Source organism: Symphalangus syndactylus, chromosome 14 (assembly GCF_028878055.3).
Source record: "Symphalangus syndactylus isolate Jambi chromosome 14, NHGRI_mSymSyn1-v2.1_pri, whole genome shotgun sequence".
NCBI classification, from domain to species: domain Eukaryota; kingdom Metazoa; phylum Chordata; class Mammalia; order Primates; family Hylobatidae; genus Symphalangus; species Symphalangus syndactylus.
Genome location: NC_072436.2, coordinates 101,737,106 through 101,750,520, shown reverse-complemented (window position 1 = coordinate 101,750,520; position 13,415 = coordinate 101,737,106). Strand labels below are relative to the sequence as shown.

Sequence of the window (13,415 nt, the reverse complement as noted above, 5' to 3'; positions counted from 1 at the left end):
AACTATTTACTTAATAACAACTATTAAAAGTATTATTTATTTAATATTTAATAGCATCAATTTCTCATTTTTTCTTATGTAATGGTAAGACAATATTTATAACTTCAGGAATGCTTTATAACCTAAATTTTGTTCTAAGGAAACCAGACATGATAGTAATGCTGAAAAATTAAAACTTCATCTGAGAATGATTTCATTGTTAATGTAGGAATAAATTATCTTTAAAAATTATATATGTACCATATATTATCTGAATAATATATGTACCATATGATATATGAATACATAATATATGTACCACATAACATATGAATAGTTTATATATATACATGTGGATGGGTGGTTTCTAGTTCATTAAAACAAGTTACATCATTAAACTGGACATTTTTACAGGGAAATGCCATTTCTTAAAAAAAAAAACAACCCTAATATATGAATGAGAAAATTAAATATTAACATTTTTCATAAAAAAGCATGTTTATTACTACAGCATTATATCTGAGTAGATATATATATGTAACTTGTTATGGGAAAAAATTGCTACAATTCTTAATATACAGAAGTTTGCTAAATGATAGCAACTTACAAAACAATGCTTTAATTGGACAAAATGTTTGATCTTAAAAGAAAACAATTACGACTAAAACAATGCTGACAAAGAAAATCAGAAGATGAGAAATACCAGATTAGATCTTGCAGTGTAGTATATTTCTTCTGAACTGTCCAAAAAACCATCACTGTCGGGCTGTTTAGCAGAGACCAAGAAACCCAAGTTATTTATGCTTAGACTAAAAGCCACAAATTCACAAAGGGAAACTTTCAAAATGAAGTAAGTCCTGCTAATATAATTTTATTAAGGCAAATGGAAAGTCAAACTGTATTAGGCAGCTTCTAAAAAAGCAACATTGCAACAACTTTGCTCTAAAATGCAGTTACTAAATTAGTACAGAATTTAAATACAGGCAATGCCAACTTACAAAGGGAAACAAAAAATAAACTCAAACTGCCTTAACAAAACACAATTAGCATTTATAAAAATCAAGACTACTTTTTCTTAATTTTCTCCACCCCTCTTCATAAATGTCAGGCTTTGGTATTACAATATGATCATTTTAAGAGTTCTTCTTTAACATCCTACTCCTCCACACTGGTACATTGAATTAGAGTAACTATAAGGTAAAGGCTAATGACACCCTTTGTATGCTTCAGTCAGTGAGCTAAAATAAGCATTAAACTGAAGAAGAAAGCCTTCAATCCTTAGTACTTATTAACAGTTACTTTCTTCTCATTATTAAATAGCAAATAAAAAATGGAACAGACATCATATGGAACTCTGGCAAAATAATTTCTTTAGAATTCTGTATTTTCCAATATCTCTTTTTTTATTGTTCTATAGAATATTAACATCTCAAATAGATGCAAAGTATTTTGCTTTTATGACTCAATCTAATATATTATAATTTATCTGGAAAGGAGTTTATAAAACAACAACAAAAGAATCATACAAAGTATATTCGTAAAGTTATAGCAAGCCTTAAATGAATGACAAACTTCATTTACTATGTATGCCTCATCTCCCTAAGTTTTAGTACTCTATACAGATATGATTCTACTCTAATGTTTGGAAACCATGGCATTTATCCTAAAAATACACATTTTAAAAAGCCCCTCAAAAACAGAAAAAATAAAAAATAATTTAAAAGTCAGCATTAAAAACATTTAATCAGAGAATGGTAAAACTAGTTTCTCCTAAAATAATTTTGAAAATATTCAGCAACACAGATTTATTTATTATGAATTTGAGAATTACTTACCTTTCTGTTTCCCACAATTTTTAAAAAAATTTTATTTTATGTTTTTAAAGACAAGGTCTCACACTTTCGCCCAGGCTAGAGTACAGTGGTGCGATCATAGCTCACCGTAACCTTGAATTCCTGGGCTCAAGGGATCCTCCTGCCCTAGTCACCCAAGTAGCTAGGACTACAAGTACACACCGCCATGTCAACTAGGTTTTAACATTTTTTTGTAGAGACAGGGTCTTACTATGTTGACCAGGCTGGGACCTCAAATGTTTTTGAAAATATTAATGATTAGCTTTTTTGGTCAGTACTAATACATCACATAGAGACAAATTAAAACATTTATTTTCAGTGTTAACATTCTAAGGCTACACTACTTACAAGTTCATGATGTGGTTCTGTCTCCTTTCTTAAGGGTGGATCAAATTTCACTTGGCCAACTAAAAAGGAAAAAACAGTAAAACCAGGATGTTTTTATATTCTTAATGATATAATAATTTAAAAAGTTTTTCCATGGTAAAAGACATTTAATGCTACCATCAACCACACACTGATCTCCAAAGATACTTGTGTTCAATTTTTAAAACGTAATTGTAAATATTCATAGTGGTGCATGTGATATTTTGATACACGTGTACAATGTGTAATGAACAAAACAGGGTAATTAGGATATCCATCACATCAAACATTTATCATTTCTTTGTGTTGGGAACATTCCAGATCTTCTAACTATTTTGAAATATACAATAAATGATTGTTAATTATAATTTCCCTACTCTGCTACTGAACACTAGAATGTATTCCTTCTATTTAATTTTATTTTTGTACCTATGAAACAACCTCTTTTCATCCACCTATTTCTTACCCTTTCCTGCCTCTGGTAACCATCATTCTACTCTACCTCCATGAGATCAACTTTTTTAGCTACCACATATGAATGAGAACATGAGACATTTGTCTTTCCATGCCTAGTCACTTAACATTAATGTCCTCCAGTTCCATCCATGTTGTTGCAAATGACAGGATTTCATTTTTTTTATGACTGAATAATATTCTGTTGTGTATATATACTACATTTCTTTTATTTATTCACCTGTTAATAGACATATAGGTTGATTCTTCATCCTGGGTATTGTGATAATGCTGCAATAAACTTGGTAGTGTACATATCTCTTAGATACACTGATATCCTTTGTTTTGGATGCATAATCCAGTGGTTCTGAATCATACGGTAGTTCTCTTTTTAGTTTTTGAGGAATCTCCATACTGTTTACCATAGTGGCTGTACTAATTTACATTTCCATCAATAGTATGTAAGAGTTTCCTTTTCTCTGCATTTTCACCGGCATGTGTTATTTTTTGGCTTTTTAACAACAGCCATTTAAAGTAGGGTGAAATGATATCTCATTGGGGTTTTTCTTTTCTGATTTGCATTTTCTTTACAATTAGTGATGTTGAACGTATTTTCATGTATCTGATGGCCATTTGTATGTTAGCTGGAAAAAGCCCAATAAAGTCTTAACTGTAAAGCTTAATTTGTTAATTCTAAGCGTTTTCCACAGTAAGAAAAGATGATTAACAAAATTATATGTGTGTACAATCAGGTTCTAACTTGCTACTTTGCTGTGACCAGGCATAAAACAGAGACAATCTTTTTTGTTTTTTGAGACACAGTCTCTTTCCGTTGCCCAGGCTAGAGTGTAATAGCGCGATCTCGGCTCACTGCAACCTCCACCTCCTGGGTTCAAGCGGTTCTTGTGCCTCAACCTCCTGAGTAGCTGGGCCTACAGGTGCGCGCCACTACACCTGGCTAATATTTTGTATTTTTAGTAGAGATAGGATTTCACTATGTTGGCTAGGCTGGTCTGGAACTCCTGACCTCAGGTGATCCACCTGCCTCGGCCTCCCAAAGTGCTGGGATTACAAGCGTGAGCCACTGTGTCTGGCTGAGACAATCTTAACTCAGTATTTAGGTGGGTAGACAGCCGCTGATACAGGGTACTTGTGGAAGCCAGCCTGTAAGATGGCCCCCAGTGACTCCTGCCTCTTGGTATTCAAAATGCTTCCACATTGGATCAGGGTTGGCTGATGTGACCAAAAGACCAGAGCAGAAGTAACTGTATATGAGTTCCAAGATAAAGCTTCTGTCTTGGGCTCTCTCTGTTGGATCACTTGCTCTGGAGGAAGTCACACTGTGAGCAGCCCTAAAGAGAGGCCTCCTGGCAAGGAAGGGAAGCCTCTGGCCAATAGTCACGTGAATGAGCTTGGAAGTAAATCTTCCAGTCCAGTCAAACATTCAGATGACTCCGGCCCTAGCTGATATCCTGTGTGCAACTTCATGAGACCTTGAGCCAGAATCACTCAGCTAACCTGTCCTGGATTCCTGACTCTCAAAATCTGTTAGAGACAATAAATGTTTATTGTTTAACATGAGCAGATATACAGAAAGTGAGAGAATTCAGTACCTTCAGACTTATACTAAAAGAAATACTAAAAGGAATTATTTAATCAAAAGAGATCCTTAAGTAGTAGTACAGAAATACAGTATTGAATGAATAGCAAAAAATTGGTAAATATACAAATACAGATTAATATTGACCATGGTTAATGACAATAATATTGTCTTATAAGATTTAAAATAAAAAATATGGGAGTTGATTTAAAAAATGTTTACTGTTTTAAGCTGCTAAATTTTGGGTTTGCTACACAACCAAAAACAACCACTGCAGCTAAAGTATAAACTAGCCAGAGTAGACAGATTAACTGTACTACATTCATCTTTTCTTTTTCTTTGCTTTCTAATGTATTGAATGTTTCAGTATCTTTACCTTTTATTTCTATAGCTCATTATCATTATCTGATCTTATAACCTGGGTAAAACCCTCAAGTCCACTGAGATAAAAGCAGAGGAAAAAATATAAAACAATAAAAAGAAAACAAATAGCCACAATATATTACATTTCAACTAGTAAGAGCTTCAGCCAAAACCAAAACTTCTCAACCAAGGTGAGGAAAAGAGTGAGATTTCAAAGCATAATCAGTTTTCTAATGGTTTGATTTCAACTTTGCATGTAAATTTATTGTGAATGTTAATACCAATGAAAGAAGATCATGGGATTTGAATATTTAGCAATAGGAGGCATAAGGAAAAAACTGGTCGAGAAACACAGCCCTGTAGTATCTCCAGTTATGTCTGGGTGTGTACATGCTTTTAAGCTGTTAATGGCTCAGATATCAAATGGCCCTTAGATCTGATAAGTAGGTTAAGAATGAGTCCATCCTATTGATTGGAATAGTTTCAGAAGGAATGGGGCCAGTTCCTCCTTGTACCTCTGGTAGAATTCGGCTGTGAATCCATCTGGTCCTGGACTCTTTTTGGTTAAGCTATTGATTATTGCCACAATTTCAGAGCCTGTTATTGGTCTATTCAGAGATTCAACTTCTTCCTGGTTTAGTCTTGGGAGGGTGTATGTGTCAAGGAATTTATCCATTTCTTCTAGATTTTCTAGTTTATTTGCGTAGAGGTGTTTGCAGTATTCTCTGATGGTAGTTTGTATTTCTGTGGGATTGGTGGTGATATCCCCTTTTTCATTTTTTATTATGTCTATTTGATTCTTCTCTCTTTTCTTCTTCGTTAGTCTTGCTAGCGGTCTATCAATTTTGTTGATCTTTTCAAAAAACCAGCTCCTGGATTCATTAATTTTTTGAAGGGTTTTTTGTGTCTCTATTTCCTTCAGTTCTGCTCTGATTTTAGTTATTTCTTGCCTTCTGCTAGCTTTTGAATGTGTTTGCTCTTGCTTTTCTAGTTCTTTTAATTGTGATGTTAGGGTGTCAATTTTGGATCTTTCCTGCTTTCTCTTGTGGGCATTTAGTGCTATAAATTTCCCTCTACACACTGCTTTGAATGTGTCCCAGAGATTCTGGTATGTTGTGTCTTTGTTCTCGTTGGTTTCAAAGAACATCTTTATTTCTGCCTTCATTTCGTTATGTACCCAGTAGTCATTCAGGAGCAGGTTGTTCAGTTTCCATGTAGTTGAGTGGTTCTGAGTGAGTTTCTTAATCCTGAGTTCTAGTTTGATTGCACTGCGGTCTGAGAGATAGTTTGTTATAATTTCTGTTCTTTTACATTTGATGAGGAGAGCTTTACTTCCAACTATGTGGTCAATTTTGGAATAGGTGTGGTGTGACGCTGAAAAAAATGTATATTCTGTTGATTGGGGTGGAGAGTTCTGTAGATGTCTATTAGGTACGCTTGCTGCAGAGCTGAGTTCAATTCCTGGGTATCCTTGTTAACTTTCTGTCTCGTTGATCTTTCTAATGTTGACAGTGGGGTGTTAAAGTCTCCCATTATTATTGTGTGGGAGTCTAAGTCTCTTTGTAGGTCACTCAGGACTTGCTTTATGAATCTGGGTGCTCCTGTGTTGGGTGCATATATATTTAGGATAGTTAGCTCTTCTTGTTGAATTGATCCCTTTACCATTATGTAATGGCCTTCTTTGTCTCTTTTGATCTTTGTTGGTTTAAAGTCTGTTTTATCAGAGACTAGGATTGCAACCCCTGCCTTTTTTTGTTTTCCATTTGCTTGATAGATCTTCCTCCATCCCTTTATTTTGAGCCTACGTGTGTCTCTGCACGTGAGATGGGTTTCCTGAATACAGCACACTGATGGGTCTTGACTCTTCATCCAATTTGCCAGTCTGTGTCTTTTAACTGGAGCACTTAGTCTATTTACATTTAAAGTTAATATTGATTTGTGTGAATTTGATCCTGTCATTATGATGTTAGCTGGTTATTTTGCTCGTTAGTTGATGCAGTTTCTTCCTAGCCTTGATGGTCTTTACAATTTGGCATGATTTTGCAGTGGCTGGTATCGGCTGTTCCTTTCCATGTTTAGTGCTTCCTTCAGGAGCTCTTTTAGGGCAGGCCTGGTGGTGACAAAATCTCTCAGCATTTGCTTGTCTGTAAAGGATTTTATTTCTCCTTCACTTATGAAGCTTAGTTTGGCTGGATATGAAATTCTGGGTTGAAAATTCTTTTCTTTCAGAATGTTGAATATCGGCCCCCACTCTCTTCTGGCTTGTAGAGTTTCTGCCGAGAGATCAGCTGTTAGTCTGATGGGCTTCCCTTTGTGGGTAACCCAACCTTTCTCTCTGGCTGCTCTTAACATTTTTTCCTTCATTTCAACTTTGGTGAATCTGACAATTATGTGTCTTGGAGTTGCTCTTCTCGAGGAGTATCTTTGTGGCGTTCTCTGTATTTCCTGAATCTGAATGTTGGCCTGCCTTGCTAGATTGGGGAAGTTCTCCTGGATAATATCCTGCAGAGTGTTTTCCAACTTGGTTCCATTCTCCCCATCACTTTCAGGTACACCAATCAGATGTAGGTTTGGTCTTTTCACATAGTCCCATATTTCTTGGAGGCTTTGTTCGTTTCTTTTTATTCTTTTTTCTCTAAACTTCCCTTCTCTCTTCATTTCATTCATTTCATCTTCCATCGCTGATACCCTTTCTTCCAGTTGATCGCATTGGCTCCTGAGGCTTCTAAATTCTTCACGCAGGTCTTGAGCCTTGGCTTTCAGCTCCATCAGCTCCTTTAAGCACTTCTCTGTATTGGTTATTCTAGTTATACATTCGTCTAATTCTTTTTCAAAGTTTTTAACTTCTTTGCCTTTGGCTTGAATTTCCTCCTGTAGCTCGGAGTAGTTTGATCGTCTGAAGCCTTCTTCTCTCAACTCGTCAAAGTCATTCTCTGTCCAGCTTTGTTCCGTTGCTGGTGAGGAACTGCGTTCCTTTAGAGGAGGAGAGGCGCTCTGCTTTTTAGATTTTCCAGTTTTTCTGCTCTGTTTTTTTGCCCATCTTTGTGGTTTTATCCACTTTTGGTCTTTGATGATGGTGATGTACAGATGGGTTTTTGGTGTAGATGTCCTTTCTGTTTGTTAGTTTTCCTTCTAACACACAGGACCCTCAGCTGCAGGTCTGTTGGAGTTTGCTAGAGGTCCATTCCAGACCCTGTTTGCCTGGGTGTCAGGAGCGGTGGCTGCAGAACAGCGGATTTTCGTGAACCGCAAATGCTGCTGCCTGATCGTTCCTCTGGAAGTTTTGTCTCAGAGGAGTACCCGGCCGTGTGAGGTGTCAGTCTGCCCCTACTGGGGGGTGCCTCCCAGTTAGGCTGCTCGGGGGTCAGGGACCCACTTGAGGACTGCCTGTTCTCAGATCTCCAGCTGCATGCTGGGAGAACCACTATTCTCTTCAAAGCTGTCAGACAGGGACATTTAAGTCTGCAGAAGTTACTGCTGTCTTTTTGTGTGTCTGTGCCCTGCCCCCAGAGGTGGAGTCTACAGAGGCAGGCAGGCCTCCTTGAGCTGTGGTGGGCTCCACCCAGTTCGAGCTTCCTGGCTGCTTTGTTTACCTAATCAATCCTGGGCAATGGTGGGCGCCCCTCCCCCAGCCTCGCTGCCACCTTGAAGTTTAATCTCAGACTGCTGTGCTAGCAATCACTGAGACTCCGTGGGCGTAGAACCCTCCGAGCCAGATGTGGGATATAATCTCCTGGTGTGCCATTTTTTAAGCCCATCGGAAAAGCGCAGTATTAGGGTGGGAGTGACCCGATTTTCCAGGTGCCGTCTGTCACTCCTTTCTTTGGCTAGGAAAGGGAACTCCCTGACCCCTGTGCTTCCCGAGTGAGGCAATGCCTCGCCCTGCTTTGGCTCACGCACAGTGTGCTGCACCCACTGTCCTGTGCCCACTGTCTGGCACTCCCTAGTGAGATGAACCCAGTACCTCAGATGGAAATGCAGAAATCACCCGTCTTCTGCATCGCTCACGCTGGGAGCTGTAGATCGGAGCTGTTCCTATTTAGCCATCTTGGAGAGTACTTTAAATTACATTTTCAACAGTACTGAATACATAAAGTTTTCTAAATCAACTGCAAGTCATCTCTAATTACCATTTTTTTTTTTTTCCCCAGACAGAATCTTGCTCTTTGCCCAGGCCAGAGTGCAGTGGCAGGATTTTAGCTCACTGCAAACTCGGCCTCCCAGGCTCAAGCGATTCTCATACCTCTGCCACCCAAGTAGCTGGGTTACAGGTGCGCATAACCATGCCTGGCTAATTTTGGTAGCTTACACAGGGACAGGATTTCGCCATGTTGACCATGCTTGTCTTGAACTCCTGGCCTCAAGTGATCTGCCCACCTCGGCCTCCCAAAGTGCTGGGATTACAAGCATAAGCCACTGTACCTGGCCTGTAATTACTTTTTGTATATTAAAGAAATGATAAAGATATTTCATAATTACTTTTTGTATATTAAAAAGATGAGAAATGCTCTCACGTGCTAAGGATGCCATTTTCGGAAAAATAGTTTTGTGGCGAAATTAGCAAATTTAAGACGTGACTTCAGCAGGAGCTTTAAAGATAATTCATATGATCACACAACTAAATGTTGGCAAACAAAGTACCAAATCCCACTCCTGAGCTTTTTATATAACCCACCATACTTTCCAGGTATCACTAGAACAAAACTCAGAGAATAAATGCTTCTAAGGAATAAAAAAGTTAAGGCACTATTGTTCGAGGGATTCCTGTTGGCAGTTTATCACTGATGAGTTGACAGTACTGGATCCCATGTGAATGAATGGCTTGTCTTAGTGGGCCCATAACTTGGCTGCCCCTAAGAAATAACTGGGGGTCTATTTTAAAAGGTTTCTGGGCCAATCCAAGACCTATTGAATTGGACTCTGGAAAAATGGTGCCTGAGATTCCCTTTTTAAAAGTTTCCAGGTTACTCAGATGCTAGGGCAGTTTGTGGACCTCTATTTCTCTGTTACCCTTGGATCATGAGTGCATGAATGACGTGGGAGCTTGTTAGTAGAACCTCAGATCCCATCCCAGGTCTACTGAATCTGAAACTGCATTTAACAAGCTCTCTCGGTGAGTTACATGCACATAGGCATTTACGGCACTGCCTTAATTACTTCTACCCTGCTTATTCCAGGAATTAACTTATCCTCCCAAATAGTAACAACATAAATACATCCCACCCTGCCACCAAAAATTCCACAAGAATAAGGAAAATGAAATTCTTACTGCCCTAATTAAACTTTACCTTTAACAGTGTTTAGTAAGAAAAACTATTCAGAAGGAAATAAAACAAAAATAACTGTAACTAAATTATAACTTATTTTGTATCATTAAATCATAAACTGTGTATAGTATATACTTACAGTTTATCTCTGAGCGTGTTTTTTCTTCTCTCACATTTCTACTTGTTGAGTGAATTCTATGTGGTACAGCAACAAGAGGCTAGAAAAGAACAAAATCAATGATATGCAGCATTTGATAATCAAGTCATAGTATGGTCCACAAAATTACCCAAATAGAAAAAAATACTTCATTTTAAGTAAAAACGAAAGCAAAACAGCACTTTGCAAGTTTTTTTTTTTTTAAAAGAAGAAACCACAATAGCAGCTCAAACTATGAAGGTGAAAAAATATTTTTATTATCCACAACATAAATTATTATTTGTACTAGAAAGGGCACTTCTTTGGCTAAATACATACGAAATTAAACACAATTAGTAACATATTCTGCTTATTTGTATGTGCAACATCAGACTTGTCTAGATCCATTCTACAAGGATGAATCAAGTACACTTGAGTATTCTGGATCTATTCTGACATCGAGAAATTCTGACAGGAAAGGAAATACAACAGTGTAAGCATTACCACTTGCATCTATCATTTAATGATGGTTGAGCTTAGAAGCCTTTTAAGGTTTATTTTTCAATTTATGGATTTTTTTGAAATAATTTTTAAAAACCACATAGACATTTATAGATGATGTAGGATATTAGTTTGTGTTTCACTTTTGGCACTATCTGAATTATAATTGATTTAACTAAGACTGGAAAAATTACATAACTTATGCTTACATGAACATATAGTATTTTATGTTTTTCAGAAGCTTTATTTTTTTTTATTAAAAAAATGCTCTCCACTCCATCTCAGTTTCTCTTGATTATAGATGTGCCATTATAATTTCCATGAGTAAGAAACATACCAATATTCAATTATTTGCCTTTAATTTGCAAAAAAGATTCACACCTTGAAATTAGTTACAGAGCCTAACTAATTAAATGTGATCGCAAAAGAATACTGGAAAACTTATACTCTCAATGTCCAACATAAGATTTATCAAGGGCTCCACCATTAGAAAAAGAAAAAGCTGAAAAAATATGATTTAGAGAAACCCTGTGAAAACTGAACCTCTAGCATGTCAGGAACAAAACTGATAACTAACTCAAGAAGTCAAATGATTATAAGAAAGGCTACCCAGGTATACAGAGGCCATATTTCACCCTTTAGAACAGAGGTGAACTGGAGATTTGACTGATTATTTTCCCTTCAGACGTACCAATTCAGATGGTTGGATATGAAAACAGTATTTTTTCAAAAATTTCTTTTGAAAATGAAATATTTCATGTAAAAAAGGAGAAAGGGATTGCCACAAGATTTTGTTAAATGAGGCCAGAGAATGAAAGATGCCCAACCTGAAATTAAAGTAGGCAACAAAATGTTAGGCATCATCTTCTGAAATGCTAAATAATTTGTTTTGTTTCTAACAATGAAGGATTACACTTAACATCTCTAAAATGGTATTACATTTACTAGAATTTCAAATAAGCAGAACTGATTCTAAAATAGCTCATCTGAACTTAAAAAGGTGGCCTTCTAAGAAAAAGGATATCCTTTAGAATCACTTAATTAGACAAAGGCCACGTAGACACATTCTCACAAATTAAAATTTATAGAAAACTCTATTCTAAAATTCACATGGAATAAAAAAAGAGCCCAAAGAGCCAAAGCAATCCGAAGCAAAAAGAACAACGCTAGAGGCATCACATTACCTGTTTCAAACTATACTACAAGGCTACAGAACCAAGAGAGAATGGTACTGGTATAAAAATAGACATATAGACCGATGGAACAGAACAGAGAGCCTAGAAATAAAGCCATACGTCTACAACCATCTGATCTTCGACAAACCTGACAAAAAGAAGCAATGGGGAAAGAACGCCCCATTCAATAAATGGTGCTAGGATAACTGGTTAGCCATATACAGAAGATTGAAACTGGACCCCTTCCTTACACAATATACAAAAATCAACTCAAGATGGATTACAGACTTCAATGTAAAATCTAAAACTATAAAGACCCTTGAAGAAAACCTAGGAAATACCATTCCAGACACAGACATGAGCAAAGATTTCATGATGAAGATGCCAAAAGCAATTGCCACAAAACCAAAAACTGACAAATGGGATCTAATTAAACTAAACAGGTTCGGCACAGCAAAAGAAACTATGAACAGAGTAAACAGACAACCCACAGAATAGGAGAAAATTTTTGCAAACTATGCATTTGGCTGAGATCTAATATCCTGAATCTGTAAGAATCTTAAATTAACAAGCAAAAAACCACTCCATTAAAAAGTGGGCAAAGGACATGCCAGATACTTTTCAAAAGAAGACATACACGCAGCCATCAGGAATATGAAAAAATGCTTGAACATCACTAATCATTGGAGAAACGCAAATCGAAACCATAATGAGATATCATCTCATACCAGCCAGAATGGTTATTATTAAAAAGTCAAAAAATAACAGATTATGGCAAGGCAGCAGGGAAAAGGGAACAGTTACATACTGCTGGTGGGAATGTAAATTAGTTCAGCTACTGTGGAAAGCAGTTTGGAGATTTCTCAAAGAACTTAGAACAACCAATTCAACCAAGCAATGCCATTACTGAGTATATACCCAAAGGAATGTAAATCCTTCTACCATAAAAACATGCACGTTATGTTCATCGCAGTACTATTCACAATAGCAAAACACAATAGCAAAGATACTGAATCAAACTAAATGCCCAACAACAGTAGACTGAATAAAGAAAATGTAGTACAGATATGCAGCCATAAAAAAGAACGAGATAGTGTCCTCTGCAGCAACAAGGATGGAGCTGAAGGCCATTATCCTAAGTGAACTAACACAGGAACAGAAAACCAAATTCACTGATAAGTGGGAGCTAAACACTGAGTACACACGGATACAAAGAAGGGAACAATAGACACAGGGGCCTACTTGAGGTTGGGAGGGTAGTAAAAAACTACCTATTGGGTACTAGGCTTATTACCTGGGCGACAAAAGAATATGTACATCAATCCCCCGTGATATACCATTTATCTACAGAACCAACCTGCATATGTACCCCGAAACTAAAATAAAAGTTAAGAGAAAAAGAAACTCAATGAATTTTTTCAAGATCACTAATAAAAATGGTAAGATTTTTAAAAATTAAAATTTAGCCTTTAATTTCTAAACATAAATACTCTCATTTTTCTCTACAAATGTAATACACACTAACCACACACCTGCGATAAAGGGCTTATAGTAACTAATACACGATATTTAGAGAAGCAATGAAATAATGCTAAAGGCATTAACCCATTTATACCTGAGGTTGCAAATTTTTTTGTGTGTGAAAAATCAAACCCTGATGATGGCCTTGAGCAGTAGGATATAAATAACTCCCACAAGCCTAGTTCCAATAATGGAACACTA

General features: G+C 36.7%; 1 protein-coding gene across 5 annotated transcripts in view; it reads right to left on the bottom strand.

Annotated features, from left to right (window-relative positions):
• The window catches only part of MAP4K3 (mitogen-activated protein kinase kinase kinase kinase 3), a 188,055-nt gene that overhangs the window by 58,516 nt on the left and 116,124 nt on the right, over positions 1 to 13,415 (bottom strand). For 4 of the 5 annotated variants that reach the window (XM_055243023.2, XM_055243025.2, XM_055243026.2 and 1 more), the window contains 3 exons: positions 10,021 to 10,099; positions 2,181 to 2,239; positions 683 to 745 (listed from right to left, as the gene is read on the bottom strand). In XM_055243023.2, coding sequence (XP_055098998.1) covers positions 683 to 745; positions 2,181 to 2,239; positions 10,021 to 10,099 — 201 coding nt within the window. The remainder of the gene's footprint in view (positions 1 to 682; positions 746 to 2,180; positions 2,240 to 10,020; positions 10,100 to 13,415) is intronic. The other variant, XM_055243024.2, reaches the window with a different exon arrangement.